The 26,784-nt window shown below is 38.5% G+C and overlaps 1 protein-coding gene across 3 annotated transcripts in view; it reads right to left on the bottom strand.

The window, feature by feature from the left end:
* EFNA5 (ephrin A5) overlaps positions 1–26,784 on the bottom strand; it is a 207,108-nt gene that overhangs the window by 88,291 nt on the left and 92,033 nt on the right. The window contains exon 1 of one of the 3 annotated variants that reach the window (XM_085528836.1): positions 7,626–7,780. The exons of the other annotated variants lie outside the window; for them this stretch is intronic. Within the exon in view, the coding sequence (XP_085384962.1) occupies positions 7,626–7,630 (5 nt within the window). The 5' untranslated portion in view covers positions 7,631–7,780. Of the gene's footprint in view, positions 1–7,625; positions 7,781–26,784 lie in introns of those variants that run through there. 3 annotated transcript variants of the gene reach the window in all.

The following is a 26,784-nucleotide window of genomic DNA, read 5'->3' on the forward strand; positions in this document are numbered from 1 at the left end:
TACCCAAAACAAATAGAATTACAGGCTTTTGCTGAATCTAGGCTGAATGGGAAACTTGGGTGGTACAGAGAGTGTTAATATGAACATATTCCAAAATAATGATGTGAAGCTGTCAGTGAAAATCAACTCTGCCCTGAAGTTGCATATTTATACGCATGCTGCTTATTGTCTCAGCTTATACAATAGATGTCTATTTGGGGGAATTTTTTAGCTGCATCCTAATTAAGTCATTTACCTCCTACAGTCCTCTTTTTCCCTCAAGATATACTCTGTTAAAAATATTTTAATGCAAAAATCCACACTTTCAACACCTCCACCTCATGAATATTTCAATATGTTGACTTTTTACTCCATTAAGAAAATAAAGACTACTATTAAAATTGAAAAAGCCTTTACCAAGACAGAAAACTACGTTGTAACACAGAATTGGATATGTATATGCCTTGAAAGCATCATTACCTTCAAGTTATTTGCTGTTTTGTTTAATGCAACATTTAAGATTGGAATCATGCCCTGTTACAATTTACTAATAGCAATTCCAAGTAGAAGGAGAAAAAAAAAAAAAAAGTATTAATTTCAAATGCAAGTTCTGCAACAAGATTTAATATCTGAATTTGAATTTACTTTCACTGTGAATAAGACATATGTTCTGAAATGAGTTTAAAACAAGTTTATAAAACACCAATTTGTTAGACAACCTATCTTCTTATTAAAGAATTAAGAGCTATCTGCTGACTCTAATGACAAAAATAAGATTTAAAATATGCTAACTTCTTGTAGAACTACTGTATACAAAAGAGGTTGGGTGTTTTGTTGTTGTATTTTCCTTATTTTATTTTATTTTATTTTATTTTATTTTATTTTATTTTATTTTATTTTATTTTATTTTATTTTATTTTATTTTATTTTATTTTATTTTATTTTAACAGCCTAATCTGGCCTCCAGAGCATCTTTTAGTAACAGGATAGTTTTGTTTAGTTTACTTTAGTTCAGCTCAAAGAGATCCTTGGAGATATTAGATCCAAGTGCCCGATTACTTCAGGGCTGACCAAATCTTAAAGCATATTGATGGCATTATCCAAATGCCTCCAGAAAACTCACAGGCATGAGGCATCTGCATCTCTCTAGGAAGCCTGTTCCAATATTTGACCACCCTCACGGTAAAGGAATATTTCCAAATGCCCAGTCTGAAACCCCACTGCAGCAGCTTTGTGCTACTTTGGTGTCCTGCCATCAGCTCCCAGGAGCAGAGCCCACTATTTCCCTCTGCTTCCCTTCCTCAGAGAGCTGCAGAGAGCACTGAGGTCACCATCTTGGCCTGTTCTTCTCCACTGAATAACCTAGTTGGACAATCATTTGAACACATGGCTATGCTGCATGCACTGCACCCAAAAGTGCAGTTTTTTGCATGCAGAACAGTGAGTATGCATGCATTGGTGACAGGACAGATTTCACTTGTAAAAACAGGAAAGGCTGAACACTTTGTTACATATAAATTTTATCACTCAAAGGGCAAATGGTCAGGTGACAATATAAATGGAATACCAAAGTCATAAGTGTCACTGCTGAAGGTGATGTATTAGTGAAGTTCCGTTGCTGTGAAACACTCATATGGAATGCAGGCAGTGTTGTTCCACTACACATGATCCATCTGCCTTCAGATGGTAAAACTTAAACAGTAAAAAAATCCATTAAAAGATTATTTCTTCTAGTCAGCTTTGAAACAAGTGCATCCATTTACCTTGTAAAACTTTAGCTATTTATACACAATGAATACAACTTCTTGAGGTTGTAGATTCTCAGCAACACAGGGTTTCCAGCACTGTTGTTCAGCTACAGGAATTCCCAAACTTCTGCCTCAAGGCAGTAATACTGCCCCAAGAATTGTACTAAAATAACTGCATTTAGAGCTGTGAGGTGGAGCCAGATAAGTGAAATGATCTGTCTGAAACAACAATAGATGGCCCACAACAAAGTTATTTCTGATCTTGATCAATCCCTTGATAAATTTCCCAGTGTGCAAGCTGTCAGCACAACTGAGAATAACAAATGCATTACTACAGGGAGATCTCAGCAGTCAGCCAGAGGCTATGACACAAGACCTAAAACCATCCGATCTGCCAAAACCCTTCACACCATGGAGCTGTAACTCAGGAAAAAAGTTTCAGGGTTGGATAGCACATCACAATATAAGCCTCAAAGTTAGCAGAACTACTTCTGCAGTCACTTGCTTAATGCCTTTTTAACACTGAATGCTTGCCATCAAGAGCTCCTTGAGCTGTCAATCATGTAGATCACTGGGCTTACTACCACTATGGATCTGAAACTTTCCTTCAGGGTTGTATCTACAGATTACAATCTACTACATATAGATGGTACTCGTATCTGCACAGAAATCTCTGCTGCAACTATAGATATATATATATTAAAAATAAAAAAAAAATAAAAATAAAAATAAAAAAGCCTTTTTAGTCCTTGCCAAGATCAGAGCTACATTCTTCAGTTTTGCTACATTGCAAATACTGACTTTGATCTAAGTATTTACTGTCGTTTGGAAACACATTTAAAATCACAAGAAATAGTTAGCATGGGACTATTTTTTCTTTCATAAGCTCATTTTTTAAAAAGCAGCTATAGATATTTAGCCTTTAAATAAAAGTCAAGATCTGAATGTTATTATTTAGGTGATTGTAAATATTTATCAGTTTATAATGGGAAGTGCAGAATATGCTATAGTATTTTGACAGAAAAGGTGATCTGCATGCCCCACACAGCCCATGCTCCCTTGTTAATATCACGGGCACAGCCTGTACCTCCCAGTGAGCTCTGGAAGAGGAGCTACTTCCTGGAGTAGTTCCTAGACTGTCGCCTCACAGCTTTCTGGGGAGCTCAAGCTGGGTAATGAGAAGTTACTCGGGAACAGAACCACAGAACAGCTGCAGAATACTCACCCACTATTTACACACAATACATGGCCAAATTTAGCTGCAGCTTGAGATAATACACACCTCCGTGTAGAAGCAAAAAGATTTCTATAAACCTAACTAAAATTATCAAGTGTCGTCACTATGTTAATAGCCAGTAAAATGATGTTCAAATAAATGAAAAGGAACCAGAAGGAAAATCCTAGAGGAATGCTACAGTAATGCAAACAGACGTATTTTAGAATATGAGAACATAACGCTGAGAAGTGCATCTTCCTTGAGAGTTTACTGTTATGGATCTGGAAGTATATTAATAGCTGTATAACATTTCCTACATTTACCAAATGTATTTTGTAACTAGCATTAATGATTCAGTTTTAGAAAAAAAAATAAAAATTGTATGCATGAAGAGAACTGGTGAACACTTAGGCTCAGAGAAGACTCTGCAAGCTGATGTGCTCCTCTTTAGAAGCATCATCACCATATAAATTTAATGAAAGGTGGTAAGAACTGAAAGACCAAGATAAAACTCTCACCACTCACTTGGGGGGGGGGGGGGGGGGGAAGGCAATAAAGTAAAAACTTCAATCTTACATGTATCTGCCTGAGATGTATTGTGTATAAATTGCAGATCTTGTCCAAAATCCAACTACAGAATGTGTAATTTGTAAATGCAAACCATACCATCCATCTACTTGATTACAAATTCTAGATGACACAGTTGTTCCATAACTGAGCCCTAGGTGGATCTTGTTCCTAAGTTAAAAAAGGAAATTAAAGTGTTCTTTGTGGTGTTCACTAAACTTAGCTTTGAATAATTTCTTCTTAACTTTGTAAATCTGAAAGTTTAGTAAGCCCATGTAACCATTAACAGCAGCTTTGAATTTGTGACAGAAATGTATGCCAATACACAGAAACAAAAAATAAAACCACCACAAAGTGACTTATTCAAAAGCCTCCTATTGGAGAAAGCTATTAAAGCGGCAAAGCTTCTTATCTGGGAATTATAGCTTGGTTTAGTAGTCTTGGATATGGAGACTCCTCATCTTGGAGTGCTTCCACTAGAGGCTCTCCACTGCTGATCACAGAAAATCTGCCAACTTGTAAAAGGAGAATTGTCACTAGAGTATTATCATATTGCCGGTAGGAGGATCTGCCAGCAACACATACAGCCTCTGGCAAGTTCAAAAGGACAACTCCTGCATTAAGTGTGCGGAGGTTTTCCTTTGACCATTTTTAAGGCGCCAATAGCTGGTGTTTAAGATAAGGGGCTCCCTAATGAGACACCAATCTTTGGTTAATTGTGGGATCAGCCAAGAATTTTCTAGTGATTCAGATCTCCCCTTGCTCTCTCCCCAAGCTTTCACACAGTAGCTGGATCCACAGAAAACACACAGAGGAGCGCAGTGGAGGTGTTTGTTCCCTCCCATCCCGCCTTAGTCCCTAAGCCTGGCTCCTCTCTTTGGCCTGCCGCAAAACCAGGCTGCCTCGTAAAAGCACAGTGTATGTGCAATGTGCTGCAGGGCTTTAGGGGCTGCATCAGCTGTGCCTGGAAGAGGAGATGATGTCCTCCCCAAAGCCCTCCACGCAATGGCAGGAAGCAGCAGGCAGGAGCTTCCAGCCATAACCACCTTGCTTCTGCAAAGGCTTCTGAGCCGCACGGCAGCCATCTTGCTTCACCAATGTCATGCAGCAAACCTCATGTGGAGGCTTTACTTTTCCTTCTTTATTATCTAGACACAAATGTGAAATAAAGGAAATTTAGACTCAGGTTATATGCAGTATAAAAACAGGAGGAGGAAGCTAGCAGCAGCAGTTTGATTTCGGGCTTTAGGAAGGCTGTGAAAGCCTGCCAAAATATATATAGTCTTAACTAAAAGCATTAGCACATCTGAAACCCCATGGATGCCCATAAACAAAGCAAAAAACAAACCGAAGATGCTTTCCAGCAAAGCTACTGTCTCCATCTCCTGGTGGGGGGAGAAGCAGAGGTTTTGACTGAGAATCTGAGAGAGACCAGTAACAACCTCCCCAGATGAAACTATATATGACAAGTTCAGCCTGCAGCAAATTTGTACAGCCAAGTTATAAATCCCTCAAACAGGGTCTCATAATGAAAATGTGAACACTGTCTTAATAGATGGCACCTTGACCTGACAGAAATTTGGCCTCCATTCCTCTGCCAGAGCAGCCACAAGACAGCGAAATGAGTGGTCTGCCCTCCAGTGAGGGCCTTTGGAGGGGGAGGAAGGGGTTGACGGATGTTTCTGTGGACAAAAGAGAGAGGGATGAGGAATAAACTGCAAATTGATCTGTGCAGAAGAATAAAAGCAGGATGTGGCAAGGCAGACCTAGGTCAGTGTCACACAGGTGCAAGCCTTGAAATTAGTTTCCTGAACATCTGCAGCAAACATAAAAAAATACCCCCCCAAAACAAAACAAAACCTGCCTGTACCAAAGAGGGAGAAAAAATAGCACATCTCACACTGCACGTAGTGAACCAACCAACAAAATAACAGAAAAGCCAAAAAAAGCTTTTTCTGTGACTATCACATTCACTGGGTCATTCTGTTCCTAATTTCCTGGTTTAAGCTGCATGTTTTGCCACATCATTAAAGAAAATAATAATCCTTCTGCTTTCCCCAAAACTGTTTGGAAACATCCCCCTGTTGAAGCCTGAATTGAGACAGTCTTCCAGACCTAAACAAAGGAGGACCACTGCACAGAGCTTCTGGCATGATCCCCCACACCACCCCCCTCCTGCCAAGTACTTCAGACTAAATACAAATTGGAGTCTCCTCCTAGGAATGCACAAAGATCCATCTTAACAAAATGTCTACTAAGTATATGATAGGCAAGGAGTCATTTGTGTGTTTTTCTTTGCCTACGAGAATGTCTGGGAGAAGAAGAAAAGGTTACTGTTTTACCCATTATTATTTCTCCTTCCCCCTTCATCCTTTCTATTCCCAGGGTAAGCAGACAAAACAGCATACCGGCACCCCAAACTGAATTCATTTACAAAGCTTTAATTTTTCACTTAGCTGCATACAAAGCCAAGGTACAGTGGAATGACCTCTCAGATGTGAAGGGCTCCACTAATTTGCCTGAGAGCTGAGCTGAGCTGAGCGCCTCCAACTGCTCACAAAAACAACCCCAAACAAGAGAGATTCTCTCACCTTGTCAGGGAAACACACTCCCACCTCCCCCCAGACAAAAAAACCCCACACAAATGAACAAACAAAACACAAAATTAAGAAGTAATTACCCCCAAAATATTTTGAGCCCACTTAATGAGCCTCATGCTTTTGTAGCGATTGACTGCTGTTTAATGGTCAGAACATTTGTTTCTGAACTATTTGAGTTTAAAAAAAAATGAGTTTTTATTCCTTCTCCTTTCATATGACTTCTACTGCCTTAATTAACTGTCTGTGGTAAATGAAAAGGTGCACCTCATCTAGTAGTATCACAAAATCCACAAATAAATATTTATCCTTTTTTTTTTTTTCTCAAGAACCATAATTTATCGAGAGGTTCAACCCTAACAAAGTGAAAAGATTCCTGCATAAAAAAAGTTTTCAAAACACAAATCTGCCTTTAGCTTTCCGACAGAAACAGTTAGAAAAAAGATAACATTATAAAACAGAGGATGAGAAGATAAAATATTAAGGAGAAAATAACTATACTGCTGGAGGACAAGGAGTTAAAAGTGTAATTCAAATTGCCTAGTGGTTCAGGGAACATGCATCTTTCCTCCCTAAGTCAAAATCCTGAGCTCCAACATTATAAACATCTTGAGATGGCTCACAGCTGGCCTTGAACATCAGTCCTCTTATAAGGAGTGAAGAAACTGTTGGGGAAAAGAGCACCAATAATCCACAGTTCCTGCTACATTAATCTCTTGATGGGCAACCTCAAGGATGCGCCAGGAGTTGCTGTTCTACAGGCACACCTCCTCCAGAATCTGTTACATACTGTGAAGGGTCCTTCACTGCAACATGGTGCAAGCCCCATTCTTGGCCCATTGGCATCCTGCATCACTGTTGATGCACACAGAAAGTTCTTCAAATAGAATCACAGAATCATAGGTCTTGGAAGAGACTTCTGGAGATCATCTAGTCCAACCCCACTTCTAATGCAGATTCCCTGGAGAAGATCACACAGGAAAGTGTGGGTTTTGAGTATTTCAGAGAAGGACACTCCAACAGTTCACCTCTGGCAGCTGTAAATTTGCACACAGCTGCAAAAATACTTACGCTGGTGGATAACACAAGTACTTGGATGGACACTGCAGCAAATGTGCCCAGTTCTGACAAGGATTCAGGAGTCTCGTTTCATTTTCCTTCCACTGTCCTTTTTCAACCCAAACTGAAACTTAACCAAGAAGGTGACAGTACGGACCTTCCTGATGCTACCACAAGTCCAGTACTAATGACACACTACAGAGAACAAGCTTTTTCTCTCCTCTGCAAGTGAAGTGACTGTGGAACTACTGATGGCAAAGTATACAGAGAGACCCAAGTTAGCTCAAGAAATGACATTATGTCTGTGCTGACCAGCTCAGGTAGATGGATAACCTTTCTCTGCAGCCAGAGCTGACTCAAACATCTTTCTTCACTCCTTAATGTCAAGCAGGGAAAAGAGAGAAAGCCACTTCAAAAAGAGAGGTGAAAAAAACTTTTGACTCTTAACACAAGCCTTACCCCATAGTGCCTTCTGCTTCCCAGAGTTAGCCCTTCCAGCATCCAGTCTTAAAGGTAAAAGACATCTATTTAATAGCAGCAGCAGAGCTGTAGAGAAAGTCTTTGTAGCTGCAGTCTGGAGGAAGGGAGATGGTAGGGAAACTTTACATCCCCCCTCTTTAAATGGAGCCAGTGGATTCTTTTATACTGAATTCAACCCAGAGAAAAAGTCATTTATGGCTAAGATTTGTGTTTCGTTTTGTTTTTTTTTTTCTTCTCCTCATTCCAGGAAAAGGAGAATAGATGGTTGTTTTTATTTAATAAAATGTAACTAACTGGAACGAAAAAAAAAATGAGTACAATCTGGATAAAGGACTTTTTAATGAAGGCACTGTAAATGACATTTTCCCTCTACTTTAGAATGCTGCAAATAGCAAATTAGCATACCTCAGAATGGAATTTCTGCTACAGGAGAGATGAAAGGTTAACTGTCTAAAGAGTAAAGAATATGTCTGACATCCATTTAGTAAAAAAAGTCTCCTAATAAAAGCAGAGGTTCCACTTGGTGCTCCTAATTCTCCTTCAGTGTTTGCATACACTTTCAAATAATTAGAGAACCCCACTCCAAAAAGCTTGATTGAAAAATAAGGGGAAAAAAAAAAAACAACAAACCAAACCACTTTAGACCTTCATGTCCTGTTTGCTGGGCTTGTATGGGGGCTCAGGAGGTCAGAGTGACTGACAAGCATTTGGTGCCTGTAGGAACGCTCATAATGCATACACATCATTTTGGAGGCCAGCTCTGAGTACTGATCATGCCTAATAAGCACTGGGGAGCCAGCAGCCTGAACAATGCAGGAAGCCTACCTCTGTAAACTAGGGATGGCTTAGAGATTGCAAATTAGGTTCTTCACCAATTAGCACCAATTAAAAAGCCAGATAGTATGGTATATCATGTAAATAAAGAAGTCTTCCCCACTCCAAGTTATTTCCATAAAGCTACCTTTGTTGCCATTTTTTAGCATACAACTTAGTGCTGCAAACATATGCCTGGTCTCCCATGAAAGAATTAGCTTTAAGTGTTACTAAGGCCATAAAGTTGTTTAGAAAAGCAATTTGAGCTGCAGCACACAGGCTTGAGTTTCTAAAACCAGCCACAACCTAACTGCTAAGATGGAGGTTTCATAAGGTATTACAGAGTCAGGAAACCATGACTCAAGTCTGACAAGCCTGCTCCCATCTAGGCTCCAGCAGCGCCCACACAACCTGCCTCATCACCACCCTGTGCATCACTAGCAGCCGTGAAGAACACCACCAGGGAAGCAGGTGATGATTCTCCCTTTCTCCCAACGTCTATAAACTAGGTCTTGTGGCACTTCTTCGTTATTCTATGTACAATTAAAGAGAGCAAACTACTTCCACAGGTGTGCTCGTAACAGTGGTTTATGAAGTGACTCCACAGAGAGGATGTGTCCTCCAGCATATGAGCTGGTCAGCTTCAGCAGCTGTTTTAACTTTGCCTTGTTGTTTCCAGGGCATGGTGTAGCTCATTAGGTTACATCTAGCCCCAGCTAGCTCTTTAAAGACAGCTGTGCCTGTTTAGCAAGGGAAAAACAACCCTACTCAGTGTTTAAATGCTTACCTTCAATGAACAGACCTATTGACTGATAATATTGATGAAGCTTTTCAAGCTTTACTGAACTTCTGAGCTGGCTAAAGGAATAATAACATAAATGTGATTAAGCTTTCAATAACGGTAGATGACAAGGAAAAGAGAATCAGTATTATTTTACTTTACCAAAATCACCCTTGGCACCACACTTGCAATAAGAATAATAATTTGATCTTAGCATTTTTCACTTGCAAAACTGAACCATGTTCTAAAAAGGCAGCCAGCTTCACCATTTTGAACAAAGAACTGCTATCCATTTCTTTTCACGTATATTTTTTCAAATGCTACTGTGATCATTTAAAATATATATATATCAGGGCAAATGATGGAGCTTTGACATAGTGCCTTTGTAAGGAAGGTCTTTATCTTCTTCCCATTCACCAAAAGCTGGCTGCTACCTTTTCCTGCCCAGAAAGGATCTGGGGTTTGGCCTATTACTATGAGACACTGACAGCATTGCTGCTGTGCAGCTAAGCTCAGGAGTCCAGCTGGGCTCTTTCATCTCACCCATTCCTGTGAAAGCCTATGGAGTGCAGTGTGAAAACGAGACGGGGGTAAATTCAGCAACGAAGTTCCAGGGAGAAAATAACACATTCTACATAGCAAGAAAACTGTTTCCAAAGAGACTGAAAAATCTAGAGTTTTTTTTAGAAAACTTAGCTGGTTTAATTATTTTTGGCAAAATGCACACATTCCTGGAAATGTGTGTAACACAAAAGAATAAAATGTGAGTACTCCTTAAAAGTGAAGTTAAGACCTTAAATAAGTCCTACAGTTACTTCATAGACTTGCTAGAAATGCCCGAGGTTGACAATAGTCTTGCTTAAATAGCTTCAATTGCGTATGTTCTTTATACAAACAAAGCCCACAACCAAACAATAAAAGCAGTAATAACAACAACAAAAAAGCCCAAGTGCGTATTTAAGAAGCACTGTAATATTTCGGCAGCTCTAGAAACTGAACTAAATAATATCAGAGTGAGGAACGGTTTTCTCTTTGGAACTGTAAGTATTGGTCAGTTAGTGACAGGTGTGAAAGAAGGAATATAACTGTGACAAAGCACACTGCCTCACTTTCACATTCCCTCACAATTCCTCATTCATGGCTTGTTTCTTCCTACTTTACAAAAGAGGCCTTCTATTCACTTCCAGCGGGGCCACAGAAGTATTCCAGGAGGAAGAGGATAAGTGTGCCACAAGGATAACACCAACACACATGCAAAGAACAGACATCTCCAGAGGCACCATTGTTGCATGTTCCATAAATCAGTGTTACTGTATAACAACAACTGCACTCTTTTAACATACTTTGTGTTATTGCTCTCTGTATGGGTTAGTTGATACAGATTGCAAATGCCACAGCTAATTTGGCAGTAAATGGAGTAAACCAAGAGACTGTCCCTCAGTTCTTCGTATGCTTTGTTTACAAACAGATTTCCCGGACCAGACTACCAGCTTCAAGGTGAAGCTTTGACAGAAGTCTTGAGAGAAGTTTTCCTCGCGAGAAGACTGTGAGGAGGATGATACAAAGGCTTGTTTTGTCCTCACACCCCAAGACTACAGCAGCTGTCCTGGACTTTGTCTACTTTGCTATCATCAGTACTCCAACCAGAGCTAAGTGCAAGTCTGTGCATCTGCAAGTCTTAAAAGCAATTTATTTCTACCTGGTTTTATCTGATATTCTCTAGTTTGACAGTGAGAAAGGATAGATGAAGTACTTGTGATATTTCTTGTGAAAGTACACTCCAATTCCAGCTCCATAGCATAAGAAACAATCAACTGAGAGTGGCTCTTTATACAAAGTCCCCGGTTAAATCTTCAAGGCTTGAGATTAAGCTTTCCACTCCTTCAAAATCTCTGGCCAGCTCAGCACACAATTAAAAATATTAATGGTATGAAGCAAAGAAAATGTTAATTTAGAAGGCAAATTTACTGAAAAAAAGCACAAAGGAAGAAAACAGGTAATAGAAACCATTTCCAAACTCATTCCCATATTTCAGCAATCAATGAAACAGCCACTTTAACACAAGTATGTGAGAAAACACTGACCAGTTTTTGGAAACAGCATTTCCTAGACTATTTTTTTTTAATTATTTTTATTTTTTAATCTTCACTATATTTCTGCCATTTCCAAGATTTGATTACTTATTTACTCACATGCTCACAAATATGGTGGTCATGACCATGCAATAAATAGGATTCACCATTGAATTCTTGAGTACGTCATTTTTGGACTGCCATTTAATCCCAACTATTATGTCTTTCACTAAACTTCAAGTCTTTGAGTAGCTTCAAACTGCCAGAGAAATTCTTTCATTTCCAAATATGATGAAAAATCCATTCCAAATTACAGCTCCGCATAATTTGGTCCTGGACAAGTGACAGATTTAAAGGTCTGATTTCTTGTAACCCTTCACAGCTAGAAATTTCTGTGGCATGGGAAAAATATCATTTTCTAATCCTTGGATAGTGTAAAGATAAGGGCTTTTTTTATTTTATTTTTTTTCCTGCACAGAGAACCTGTTTTAGATAAAATGTTATGGATTTTAGTTTATTACAAATTCAACTATGGTTAGCTCATGAGAAACCATGAAAACTTCTAGAATTGTTTAAAATTTCTTTTACATAACTAAAAGCTACGTGACTATGTCCTTTGTCTGAAGTTTCCCCAGGGCTACAACATTATTTAATTCTGTTAGCAGTATGGTATGGCTGGCAGATATAACAAATGTATTTATAGAAAATACATTAACATACCTGTTTAAATGTTTAAACGAAATGTTTGAAACGAAACAAAGAAAAATATATTAGAGGACAAATGAGACAGTCAAAATGAATTATATGCTAATGTTTTGCATTATTCTGACATTACCCAATGACTCCTGCCTTAATGTAGAGGCATACATGCATTAACATTCACATATGCTTTTCATCAGGTATTTGAAGCAGGTGGACCAGCTGAAGTAAAATACAAACAGATCATTTATGAAGATAACTTATCATTGCTCTTCTGAAAGTTATGGACTGCAGAGTCATGCAATCCATTATGGCAATCTGCTCATATCACTTAACAGATGCTGGTCTGTGAACCTAAAAATAACAGCAACTAACAGCCTGTCATCATTCTCAGACTGAAGAAATACTCTTAACATAGCAAGATATATACACAAATATTTTAGGGACTGTGGTGAACATCTGACTTAGAAATAGCTCTGAATTGACATGATGCACTTCCTTTGAACAACCTTCTGTAAACACCCTTTTCTTAGTCCCTTTAACTAATATACCAACATGGCTTAACATCAGCTCCTGAACTGCCATCACCCAAGCACATCCCCTTTGAAGATGCCACCTATTTTGCAGATACGGAATACTGAAACCACATCATTGTTCAAAAATGCAACACTGATTGTTGTTTCTTTCCTTTCACAACCTCAAAGAAAACCTAACTTTCTCTGCTGAGGAGTATAAAGGAAAAAAAGCTTGACTATATATATATATTTATTTTCTTGAAGCTTAGAACATTAATTTTTGGAGCTACACACATCCTACCATGACCTAGTGAGTTACAGGGAAAGGATCCCTGCGCAGGCCAGTTGCAGCACATCTGGTTTTGGCACGGTGGAAGAAGTAAATTGCGTCAGCTCACCTACTGCACTTCTGAGAATGAGAGTCAAAAGGCAGCTGCATGACTGACGTTTTTGTAAGGATCAAGCCATCAGGCGGTTTGATCAGCCACTTAAATCTGCCTACCACATATGGAGCTCTGCCATAAAGAAATCCAAGTCCGAAGCCGAGACAAAATATGGAAAAATATTAAATATTAAATACAAACGTATGAATGCAAAGCATACACCATTGGTTATGTCACAAGGAACAGCATGTCCTTGTTTTCAAAGGTAAGCAGAAGGAAATCTCAGTAGTGCTCCTGCAGACCAGGCTGTCTCCAAGGATCGATGCTTCCAGAGAAGCATGAAAGGAGACCACAGGCCAGGCCATGCTGTATTTTCTCAGCAGGGCTCTACAGCTAACAAAGAAGGTAAAGCTTATCGTGCTCGATGCCCATTTTCTACAAGCTTGCTGAAATGCTCAATGGGCTTAAGTGCCCTTATCTGCCAACCCCCTGCTTCATTTCTTCATTGAAATAAATCCCTTTGTAATAACAAACGAGAGTTCCTACTTAGACTGTATGCAGATGAGGAGGGACAGAGCTGCTTTTACATCTGGCTGGCAACAGACAATCCAAACAGGTAGCATGAACTGCTTAGGGATTATAGGCAAAATTAACTAAATGGAACTCCCTGCTTGCTCCTCCTGGACCCCTTTCCCTCTCCAACATCTTTAACCCTTATTATGACAAATTCTGGTGCTTTGCAATTTAAAGCTGAAACTTTCTATGTGGTTTTGGTGACTGTAGCTTTATTTAAATTATTTTAAAATCAGTAATTTTGAGAACACATTCCTGGACTTGGAGTAGACAAAAACAAGGAAAGAGAGAAGTGGTTCAGATTATTTATACAGCATCAAATCCTGCAGACCTGGCTTTCAGAGGCATAAGTCAGTTAGAGAGTTCAGGATAGCCTACAGTTCACCAGCTTAGGAATGCTTTTTAAAATTGACTGTGAATAGGAACACAGATGTTCATTGTAGCTATTAGAAATAAAGTCAGGGGCTGAGGGGGACCAAAAGCTTAACATAGCAAAATGGTTTCCTGAGTATAGTTACATATTCTTCAAATTGCAACTATAAATGATGTATTTGTCAGTAAACATAGAAATTAGAAAGTTACAAAAATACTGCTGGAACCGTTTTGAGGTATTTTTAAAGCTTTTAAAGCCTGAGATTTCGATCAGCAAGGGCACTGAGGTCTTGACTGTATCTGTTATTTCTATCAAGAGGCGCTTGAAGACAATAAAGACATTCACATGAGTAAAGATGATAAAGGATTAGTTCCAAAATGCTGAATTGTCCATTATAAAAGAAATTACACAAGTTCCCTCTGCACTTTAAAAGCCCTGATGTTTTACATAGCAACAACTCAAAATTACTAAGCCAGCCTGCACAAGATGTATGCATGCTCAGAATTAAATAACCTCAAAAGCGCAACAAAAAGAAGAAAATAAAGAAACTGAATAGCTGAACATTGCTTTAACTTCCTTCTATCACACATCTAATGAGCATTTATATAATGACTTCAAATTTGAAACATGGGTTCACACACAGAAATCATAAGGCATTCAATTAAGATATTAATTGAAAAGTACCACTGAAATTCTCTAAGAATATGGAGAACTTACTTGATGTTGGCTTTTTCATTCTGATGTTATTCTTACAATAAATTCTGCTTACAGAATTTTAAATTAATTGTTTATGTTGATTCTCAGTTCAAGCATGTTTTTCGGAACAGCTTTACATCTCCTCCTCTACAATATAACTCTTATTTATTTCTATATTTATGTGAAATAAAAACATAACATTTTTAGTTAATCCTCAATACTTTCAGTTGATTTCCTAATCTGTCCTTCAGTGCAGTTGCAAGTTGAACAACTCCCCCCACAAAGGAGATAATAAGCACTAAAAATATTCTGAAGCTGCTTCCATCGTACCTGGGTGTATGACTTTCACATGACTGAATTGGAAGTGTTTAACCATCTGAGTAACCTTGTAGTGAATGGACTGTGTGAGTGATCGGATGAAGCCAGTCCCCACTACCATGTCTATGCTGCAGGAGACCTTGGCTACCTATCTTCTTACATAACCCAGACTTAATTCCTCAGTGTCCTCTATGTTTATGTGCTCTGTAACGCTTCTTTTAAAAACACACTAGGAGTGGCAGGCCACAGCACAGCCTCACATGCAGTAATGTCAGCAGAACATGGACACGATACCTCTTAACTGCAGTTAGAATAGCGCATCTAACCTACCTTCCATTTATGTTACTTTGAGTTTAATGAATTAGCATGTTTCCTTCCTTCTGCAAACTGATTCCTGAATAAGTTCTTGCTAGTAACATTTTAAATTGACTGTTTTGTGATTTATGCTTATAGATACAACTGGACTGCTTGAATACTCAGGACATTGCATCTTGTCAGCATGTTGAGTGTGCAAGTAACACATGGTTGGTCTTGCCTCTTACATAGGTTTCTTCATTTTGCACAAAACATGAAGAATACTGTATTTAGAACTAACTGGTTGATATTTTTAGAATAAATGCAAAAATGTTCCTGTCCATCTTGACCAGAACAAAACATTTTTCCAAACTAGAGACATTTATCTCCCAAAGTAAAGCAAATGCTTTCAGTGTTCAAGTGAATCTGCCACAGAAATTAACTTTGTCATTACCATTCAATTCAAAACTTAAGATTTTGCATTTCTTCCTAACAATTTTTGAAATAAATTTGTTTACCTGTTCAGCGCTTACAGTCTCAAGAGTTATGTCTATCTAAGAAAGGCACATTACTGTGAATTGCTTCAATTACAGCATCCTAATGGACAGATTTAGTAACAAGGCTCAGAATTGGACTTATTGTCTTCAATCAAACTCAGATCATTCGTGTTGTAAGAACTCATATTTTATACAGCAGGTGAAGTAGGCCCATAGCCATCAGTCTACGAGTAACAGAGAGATCATTTTTTATGCTAAGGAGTGCATTTCAAAAAGCCATTATATGTTTCTAGAGTGGAAATATCTCATCAGAAAGTGATGTTATTTCACAGGCTGTTTGGGGCTGTCCCAGAATTTTAGTTTTTAAGAGCTCAGACATGAAAGCAATCAAGCTTGTGCTGCTATATAATAGGTTTTCACTGTGAATATTAACAGAGTCTGAACTGTGGCACAAATTGCTTACGTGTATGTTAAATATAAACTCTAATAAAATTTCTCAGCAGAGCACAGCCTCTAGCGGGCAGAAGGATATGACTGGAACGACACTGCCAGCACAGCCTGGGCTGCCTGCCTCCCAGCAGGGCGGTGACAGGGCACTCCTGCCTACCAAGAAAACCTTCCTGACCCCCTGAAGGATCACCAGCACCCTTCTCTTCTTCTCAAACAACACAATTGGCTGGGAGCCTCCTTCTCATTGTAAAAGGGAAAAGTTCACAGTGCTTCTTGCAGTATGGAGAAAAAAAAAATATTTTGAATTGACAAGCTCGTCTCTAACGGCATCTTCTCATCCCTCTGCACAGCAGGTCTTACAATTTAATTGTATAATCAGTGAGATGAATGGATCAGTTCACGGCTCTCAACTACAGACTTCAGCAAACATTACTGCACTGAGACTCAAGCAAACCCTTTTACACAGTCATGAGGGACAAATGTAAACACAGGATGCCAGAGGCTGAGACCTTCAGAATAGATCTCCTATGCTTATGCCTTAAACCTAGCCTAAAATAAAACTCATGAAGATAAGAAAATGATGTTAGCAGACATACTAAGGAAAAAAAAAAAGAAAAAAAAAAAGACTTACACACAGGTTCAGAATTCCCCAAGCTCAGTAAGTACTGGTGAAATCAATATTTAATCCACATTTGATGTTCTGGGCACAGATGCCAAGAGCCAGAATCTGTTTTGACAGACTTGCAAACGTCTAAAAGTTTCGGACCTATTTTTGCTCACTTTACAATCTAATGCCATATGAACAGCAAGTCTGAAATTCTCTGGACATTTATCTGTCCTTCTGTACATGCACTCAAGAGCATCAGTGCTTTTGTCAACCCTGTCTTTGCAGCCCTGCTCTCAGCTGTAGCACAACTCTTGTTAACAATTTCCTACTGTTTTTAGTTTCCAAATAGTGCTGAGCCATAGGCACAGAAGATAAAAATTGGTAAGCTTATAATATGGAACTTAAACCCTGATGTTAGCACATGCAGCTAGTAAGTCACATATGTTGAACTGGAACTTCTAAGAACAACAATCATAGTCATTAATCATCAGACACATCCTGCACACAACACAGAGAAAACATCTGTCAGAATCTGGATAAAACCCTGCTCACCTCCATCAGTATGAGTATCATCTTTCCAACAACAGCAAGAATCTTTAGTCCAGCAAGCAACCTCCTGGGCTATCAGGACAGCTTAGGCCTCACAGCCACTCGTGTCTGAGCTCCCTCAAGTGAACCAGATGCTGAGACTGATGCCACAATCAGAATGGTGTTTTGGTGTCATATTTCCTTCTTTTTTCCCCTTATTTTTTCTCAGTCAAAACTCAGTCCTTACTAAATAGCACATAATTCTAAATATGTGTGGACTATCCTTTATGAATAGTTTTTTATAAGATTAAAAACAACAACTAAAATTCCAAATAAGGCTACCAGAATAGCATGATTTCTGAGGAGAACAGCACTGCATGGGAAAGGTATAAATGGAATGAAAAAAGGACCCAAAATGGGATTTCTTAAAATTAAAGAAGATGCTACCCTGTGCAAGGAGTATAGTTTCAGGGATTATGATCAGCGCTACTACTTAGTTCTATTTTGATAAATATTCTTACCATCAAATAAGGGTAGCTAATCCAAAGTTACCACTATCACACAATGTAATGTCAAATCACCACTACAGGGTGACTGCTTTGAGAATGAATAACATGAGGTCTCTCACAGGACAGCCCTGAATTTTAAGCAGTCTTTCCTTGCTATGGGAAGCTAGAGATAAACAGAAAAATTGATAACAGCAGCATTCCATAAATTACAGAAAATATTGAGCACCCTGGCAGGGAAAAAATACTGACATGTCATAATTTTCATACTAGATCAAGTGTGCTCTGCAAGGTAAACAAAAAACTTTTTTTTCCCCCCCTATTTTGCACTGCAGTCATCATTAAGTGAATTTATCTGCAGCCTGTTCTAAGCACAGTTGCAGAAGAACATCACATGAATGCTAGGAAAGCTTGCCTCCAAAATGCTTAGCTCTAATAAAACTACATATAATAATGCCTTTATTTTGCAGCTGAGCTGAGAAAAGCTGAAATGAAGTCACATAAATCCAAATTGAATTTTTAAATACTTGCATTTAGGATTCCTTTGGAAATTCACAATCAACACTTATGTCTGAATTCCCAGTGTGGAAATTTTATGTTTTTATTAGTCATATTTTTATCTCCTACACTGACATAGACTTGGGTATTTTTTTGCTGTATAAATGGATGCTAGTAACGCAAGTGAGGTTTCATTTAAACTCATTATTTCTTTTTTAAAAAAATAAATTACATAATATTTACAGGGACTGAAAATAGTTCCCATGATAACACCAAAACAGTGAAATGGTTCAGTATTTTCTACAGGTATTATTTTTGTAAGAAACACCTTTCCTGGAAGCTTAGAATAGCTCTCAAGGCACAATATTATGCACAGTAATTAAAACGTATGTACATACTGCAGACATATAAAACCCTAGTTATATACTTGGATCTACTGCTTGTATACTTACTTATTTCCAGATAACAACCATGCATGCTGTTGTCTTTTTTTTAATGTGTGAATTCTGTCAAATGTATTTATAAGTGCAGTACTGCAGAAGTCAGCGTATATTAGCAGGAAAACAGTAATGCACTCAGCTAAAAAATATACTGTGCATCAGCTGAGAAACAAACCAAATCCGCATACACAGATTCCTCATTTTTATTACTCTTTCTTTATTCTCCACTGAATCCACATGCTTAACTGCAAGGGAAGACAGTTTTTACAGGATACCATGTTTTTAATGAGGAATCTCAGTGTTTTAGTGTGTCTTTAGCATCATCCTTCTTTTCATTACAAAATAACGACAGGGGCTCTAACTCCAAGGCAAGTTCAGGCTAAAACTTACTCTCTCCATTTTTTGCATGAGGAAGTGTTTTGATTTTACTAGCCCAGTAGGTGACACCTACTGGGTTGTTGTTGGTCTTTTTTTCTTCTTCTTGGCCCACTACAGAATACAAAGGAAAACAAAAGACTTTTAATTCTTGCCATGGGTGCCATGATACCATCCGTCTCTTTTGAGCATAAACAGGTTTTATAATAAAAAGTCTAACATGCTCCAACCATGTCAAGTATACAAAACTGCTTGCAGTAGCAGCAGGGACAAAAAACAAGGTAATTAAGAGAATATCACAAGAAGGTCTTTTCAGAGCATACTTTGTCATAATTCCTGGGCTTCCAGTGTATACCAGATGAAAGACCTCCCAGAGCTTTGTAAGGTCTCAAGAAGTCAAAAATAATCTCAAGCTTTTATGCTAGAAAATCAACTTTTTTGTCTTTGGCCCTTTTTTTTTTGTTGTTGTTGCTGTTGTTCTTGGGGTCTGCTTTTTTATTTGTTTGGCTGTTTTGTTTTTGGAATGTCAGACACATATAAATGTTAACCATACATGCAAGGAAAGCACATTCAGTATAAAATGAGTAAGAAGGGGGAGTTACACTCCTCAAAGTAAGGGACAGCTAAGAAATATACTGATGGCAAAGAGGCAGTCCTTAGGCAAAACAAGTATGTATATCAATTAGGCTTAGGACATAGAGGTTAATGGAGTATGCAGATGGCTTTGTTTTATGGGCCCAGCTGAAGATGAATGATGGTAGAGAGGAGCACAAGGAAGTCTCTACTATTGAGAAGTTAAGCATAAAAGACAAAGCAATGGAGTGTGAACTATTACACAGGACAATTACTACCGAGATCCCTGTCTGAAAGTGAGCAGCCTGTTGGGATACCTAGGACATTTGATAGGTAAAATCACTCTTGCCATTTGGGTCATGACCTCATTAACAGACAAACAGCACTGTTGAAAAATAATGATCTGCATTTGACTACTCAATGAAAATCTATATTTCACAACAATGTTTACATTTAAGAATGAGTTTAGCAGGTAATAGTTACTGTAAACTATTTGAGAAGAATTAATTTTAACTAGGAAGCACGAAAGCAGAGGGAATAAAAAAGACATGCTGTGTGTTTCATGATTTCTGAGCATTTCGATGGAGACAAAAGTGCAAAGCTCATGAAAGCTCTCTCAGACTCAACTCCTGAGAGCAGAGCACTCAAAAATACACGTGTAAAGTTAAACAACTCTTCCAGCAATGCAAACCAGCTTATCCTTAAGCAACAATACAGAGGCCTTTACAGCCTATCAGTGCTTCAGTAGAAAGGAAACTGGATACTTTACATCGAAATGTATCAGAAAGCAAGAGGGAAATGAGAACAATATATTCCTTTAAACACAAATATACTGAACACATAATTTCTGAATTTTGCTGACACTTAAGCTGTTTTTGTTGTCAGACTTTAATTCACAGGAAGTGTTGAACTTGAGAAGACAATCAACTGAGAAAACAGTTATCACATGCAAGAAGAAGCCTCTCCACAATGGTATGATAGCATGTGGTAACATTAATCCAAATTAACTCCTGCTGAAATTAAATGATAAAATTACTTAATTTTTAAATGTAGGTATATTTAAACTATTATCTGAATAGAGTCGTATAATCATCTGAGTTGGAAAAGATCATTAAGATCACCAAGTCCAACAATCAGTCTCATTTACCAAGTCCCACTGCTACTAAGTGCCACATTCAGATGTCTATTCAGTATCTCCAGATTTAGCATGTTGGCTTTTGAGTGTTTTCAAAATATGTTTGTTCATTTCTTATACACTGTTCTTTCTTGGCAGATATTCTAGACTGTTGCAGATTTGATGCCAAATTTAGAAAAAACAAAGCACACCCAGGTGACCTACTTTCTGAGGTGGAAGAACTGGGAGGGAATTCTTCCACTTACTCTACTCTGCTTAAGAAGATCTAGAAAGGAGAATTTTTCTGAGTCCTGCCTTTCCAACCGAGGGAGTGCAATTATAAGAGAGCCACTGACAGAATACATTAACATATGAAATTAATGATCACAGAGAAGAGAAGCAGAAGCATGTTGGATGGAAACCCAGCAGACAGGATCAGGGACCAACAGAAGTACTGCGCTCTGAAGGAGAAGAGGAATAAAGGAAAGCAGATGGCCTGAGACGTCTTATTTACCAAGCAGCTTCTACTAACTTGAAGAAATAAAGGCATGTATGAAAGACTCAAAAAGCAAGTGAAAATGATTAGACAATATTATGTTCCCATTATACTGAAGTCCAAAACGGTGACTCAGAAAGGAGTGGCACAGAGATGCCATCTCACTTCAGAAGCCTCCAGCTCCCTGTCAGGGAAATCCTTCTCCTGCAAGGTCTTCCTCAGAAGACTTAACTATACTGGAACATGTACTTATAGATAATTCCCTATAAACTGAGAGGATGAGGCCAGTATCTGTTCATTCAGTCTTTCACCTGGGGCTTGCACAGTTCAAAGGGGCCACGGCAGGCATAGTTCCAGAAAACTGACCAAAGAGAAGGATTAATATAATGATCATCAGAAAAGATTCCTTCTAGAGCCAGCCTCAATGTCATTGGATTATACACTTCACAGAGGTGACAGTGATAGCTCAGATGGTAAATCCTGACAGGAATCAACACAACCATCCTCCTGAACAATTGCTAAAATCTGTAGTACCATTTACAAATATCTGCTATGAGAGGATACAGGTATTTATCAGTCTTCTCAAGGAAAACCATTGGTTTTCTGCGTGTACAGGGAAACCAGAGATACTGCTTCTCTTAAATAAAAGTAGCACAGTGACCTTAATGACTCATATGTGAGGATGGTTTAAAATAAAATAAACTATATTTTTTAAAAAACAATAAAACAACAAACAAACAAATTTAGCATCTCCAAGACAGAGCTCCTGAGATTTACCTCTATATATTAGGGACACAGAGTAATGATTCTCATATTGTATGTCTTATGGTTTGTAGATCAATGGGGACTCATCTCAACTAAGTTCTTTAGCAGCTGATATGACAGAGATGTCCATTACCCAAATGGACAGCACTCTCTATTGATCAGTGCTCCACTTAGCAATCTCATTTGTCATTCTTTTGTCTCTGCCATCATCTGCACTAGATAAAAAGAAGGAAGTTAATCAGGCGCCACAATAGTTAATGCACCCAAATGGCACAATGAACAATTAAGACATGTAAGGTGCAGAACTCTTTGCAAGTCTATCACAGACCTACTGAGTTTCTTCGCATCTTCCCCAATGCTAGACAGAACTGAGAAACAGCCAAGTACCATGAAGGCCAGAGACGCTACAGTCACTGTAAACTCTACTAACATCAATTGTCACTTTAACTTCACCAACCTTTTATGTGTTCTTATTCTCTCAAGTTAAAGAAGAAAAAAAAAAAAAACCAACAGAAAGACTACCTTAATCAAGCAGTCACCTGGAGAGATGCAACTATGATAAAATAGATTTATGCAGTTAGATCACAATCATTCATTATTCCATGCATATAGTATGTTTTTACACGTTTCTGAAAAGAGTAATTGAATTAGTTATGAGAAAAGCAATACTGAAACACTTCACTTTCTTCCTCATAGTACACATAAGCACCCATGTCACGGAGACAGGTTTTTCTGTTCCTTCAGTGAACACAGTAACAGAAATAATTAAACATCTTTCAGACCTGAACTACATAGTCATTAGCCAATGATTTGAACTGCCACTAGAGCTTGAACTGTACTTTGTCTGGGCTTTTCTACCCATTTCCATTCGGAAAGACTTCCATATCCAGATTTCCCCTGAGAAATGGTTTATGATGCTATAAAGACTTTCAACCAGAGACGGGAGCTCCTCGGCACCTGAGCCACAGACAGAACTATCAAATAACACTTAATTGCTGGATGACACTGGGTGGCTGGACTTGAATTCTGATCTCCAAATATTATCCATGCAACTGTCTGTAGAGATAAGACTGTTATGATAGCTGCAGATAAAACCAATTAAAACAGGGAGCAGAGAGCATTTCAAGACCCTGACTTTCACCGTGAATACAGTTAAATACACATAAGGGGGAAGATGTGCTCTCTGCTTTGTCAAGAACACCACCTAGGGCTCTTTGCCACTAGAAAGAGGGATACATATTGCTAAGAGAAAAGCAAAGTATGACTGAAGAAAAATACCCCATATTGAGGACCAAACACAGCAGCCCTTAATGACCCTTACAAACATTGTGGGACTGCAAATACTGGTACCAACAGCAAAGATAGGATCTGTTTAAATTTAGAAAGATGTTCACAGCTTCAACCACTTGCACAGCTACTCCAACAGAACTGCAGTGCACATATTTTTTATTTTGCCTGACATCTGAGCAACTTCTGCTTTCTAGTTTATGCAATTTCACTAGCATCTCTGTCTGGTACTTTTGATGTCATGATATACTTCATGATTTATCTCTTAGTGTTGCTGCCAAAACCCTCAGATGAGGCTGAAAGCTTTAAATTTTTACACGCTCAACAACTAAGGAATACAGCAAAGAAGTTGCACATAAAGGGGACAGTGAATAAGAATTTTTTAGTACGCATATAAATTTTAATTCATTTGGCAAGAGAAAGCAGGAACACGGGAGGTGTGCAAAATGGCAGGGTTGAGATCAAGTCTAAGTAATGGATCCCACAGGGGAAAACCATAATTGACTTCTGAGAACTAGTGTTAACAAGAAGAATCTGGTAAAATGAATTGCGGACTTAAGAAACAAAATTCCAACTTGAACAACAGCAACAAAAAAAGCTAAAAACATCACCAGACAATATAATGCTACTTTAAACACCTTCCCCTCTTCTCAAAATTCAGTTTGGCATTTGCAAAAGAGAAGTCATTAGAAAAACTGCTCAACTGAGTTGAACAGTGGGAAAAAAAAAATTGAGATTTATCCATACTTGATTTTTTTTTTCAGTGCTGTCCATTTCTAGTTTAATCTATGAGCTCTCCAGATAAAAAATGAATTACCAATACTAGAATTAAAACTAGAACATAATCCTGACTTCATTTTCTTTTTAGTTCTTCTTCTTTCCCTTTCTTTAACTGCACTGCTGTGAGATTACTTAACTATTTATTGTTATTTCAGCTTACATGAAGTAATTTTATAGAGACAATCTTTTACATAGTGTTTCAGACAATTTCAGATGAGCTTCCTCACTGTAGAAAGCATGAAATGATGTACTTTTTCTCCCCATTCTTGCAAATGCTCAGCATAAACATCCAAACAACAGTAAAAAACGTAGAGAAGTGAAACAAAACAAACTGGAAGCAATATTTAGCTCCTACATTTAGCTGAAGATTTTGTTTGTCCAAGACTACTCACATTGACATCTGCTGCATCCCTCAAATTCTGTTCCCAGTTGCCTTGCACTTCTGAGTATAAATCACTTAACTCATCTCCTCTTACAACTTCCTTCTAGCTCTAGAGGAGCACAGTTAAATCACTCTTGAATCATCACCCCTTGTCCCAGAATATGGCCAGCAGAAGGGCTGAGTGGCCTATTCCAGCAACTCTTCTTATGAATCCTGTTTTGCTTATTTGTTGTAACTAATGTGCCTGCTACCAGACATATGCAGTGAAAATCTGTGGCCAATATGCTACTTCATATACATAGGTGACTCTGGAAGTAATGCCTCCAAATTATTCATATGGAAACTACAACAGATGCAAAGAACAGAATAACACTAGTTGATAGAACATACTCTTGGCTATACAGCAGTATATTTTCTAACATATACACTTCCATTAGCTAAGCGTTTTTGCTTGTGATGAACACATGCCTGCATGCCACACTCATAACCACCAGCATCAACGAAGTGACCCACCATCACTGTAATTGCTGCTGAAACACACCTCCCACGGCATCATTGTGCTCACATCCACTGCTTGGTCCCATAAACATTCAGCAAGCATCAATGAATGTGAACTGGAGCCATTTTTTCCACATGGAGGAATTCCATGACACACCTTTGCTTCATACACACTTCCATGTCAGACAGCATTCTGTCAGAGAGCCCCTCTGCTGCCATCTGTTACACAGCAAGAAAATGTAATGGAATATTCATGGCATATTCATCATCATCATTGTCATAGAATGGCCTGGGCTAAAGAGGACCTTAAAGGATAATCTAGTTTCAACCCCCTGCTATGTGCAGTGTCGCCAGCCACCAGACCAGGCTGCCCAGAGCCACATCCAGCCTGGCCTTGAATGCCTCCAGGGATGGGGCATCCACAACCTCCCTGGGCAACCTGTTCCTGTGCCTCATCACCTTCTGAGTAAAAAACTTCCTCCTAATATTGAAACTCAATCTCCCTTGTCTTAGTTTAAAACCATTCCCCCTTGAATTTTGATGGAAAAGTTCAAACTCTACTGCCATATCACCAACATCTGCCTCAGACAGCATGGGCCAACATCATAAAATAGGAGGCATTACTTTTGGAGCAACCTATGTATATTAATTGCATCTCTTCAGCATTCAGATCATTGCATCTTGTTGACATCACTTTTCTTCAGCTAACTGGAGAAAATTAAATACTCCCTTCAGAGCAAAACACGTTTAGGAAATGGAGATGGTTTGACTGCTAATGCTTCCAAGTGACTCTCTTATTGAACCAAGCAGTGTGTGAGGCTATGCAACTTGGTTCATCTACAGTGCTTTACTCCTCCATAACATAATTGCAGTTTTTGCATCTTTTCTTGTTTACACTCACTTTGAAGTATTCTCCCTTCAGGCTTCTCCCCACCCTCTTCCCACTTGTTTTGATACGGCTTGCACATTTCCTGCTATTACAATTAACAATGCACGTACAGGAACAATAGCCACTGTCACAACATTCACAGCTTCAAAGCTCCCTCCAACTTGCAAGACATAATGCACAGAGAGGACACTAATGAAAAGGCTGAATTTAAAATCCCATTTATCCTGAAAAGGTCATGCCACATTGAGATGTCCTTGGGAGATTGCTGGGAGACACTGGGCTCTTTCAATGTTGTTGTGATCATTTTCTCAGCAAGATAACTGTGCTTTACATGTCTGGACTGTTTAAGGGCACAACACTTGCTAATTTAATTTATGTTTTTAGGGGGGCTGAAGCTTTAACAGAAAAAATGCAAAGGTCTATAGTTTGCACTGCATGCACAAGGGATTACACCCGTCTTTTAAGAACTATTAGAAGAGCCACAAGAGACAGCAATGAAGCGGTTCCGTTTCCTGGGAGTGCTCTTAATTCACAATCACTGTCTTGCAAAGAAACTACTCCCATACACAAAAGGGATTTAAGAAAAATCCTCCTGGGATTTATAAAGATCTTGGAAAAGATTTGGACTATTTATATTCTAAATAATTTGACAAACACGTACCAAGGACAGACACATTATCACAGGCAATGGCTATGCTATTGCTCTTTTGGTATTTGAATAGCTTCATGCCATGAGCGCCCAAAATAAAAAATCTCTTAAAAGAAAAAACCTCTAAAAAATCATCCTGTAGCCTTAGTCACTTACTGCACTTAGAGCAGGTACCAGCCACAGCTATTACATGGCACTTCACACTTAAAGACTCATTAGCTATCTTATGGCCATGACTATTTGTTCCAGACTATTTTAGGAAGGCTGGGAAATTTTGTACAGAGACA

Source organism: Coturnix japonica, chromosome Z (genome assembly GCF_054131305.1).
Source record: "Coturnix japonica strain WE chromosome Z, WE-NBRP24, whole genome shotgun sequence".
NCBI lineage: Eukaryota > Metazoa > Chordata > Aves > Galliformes > Phasianidae > Coturnix > Coturnix japonica.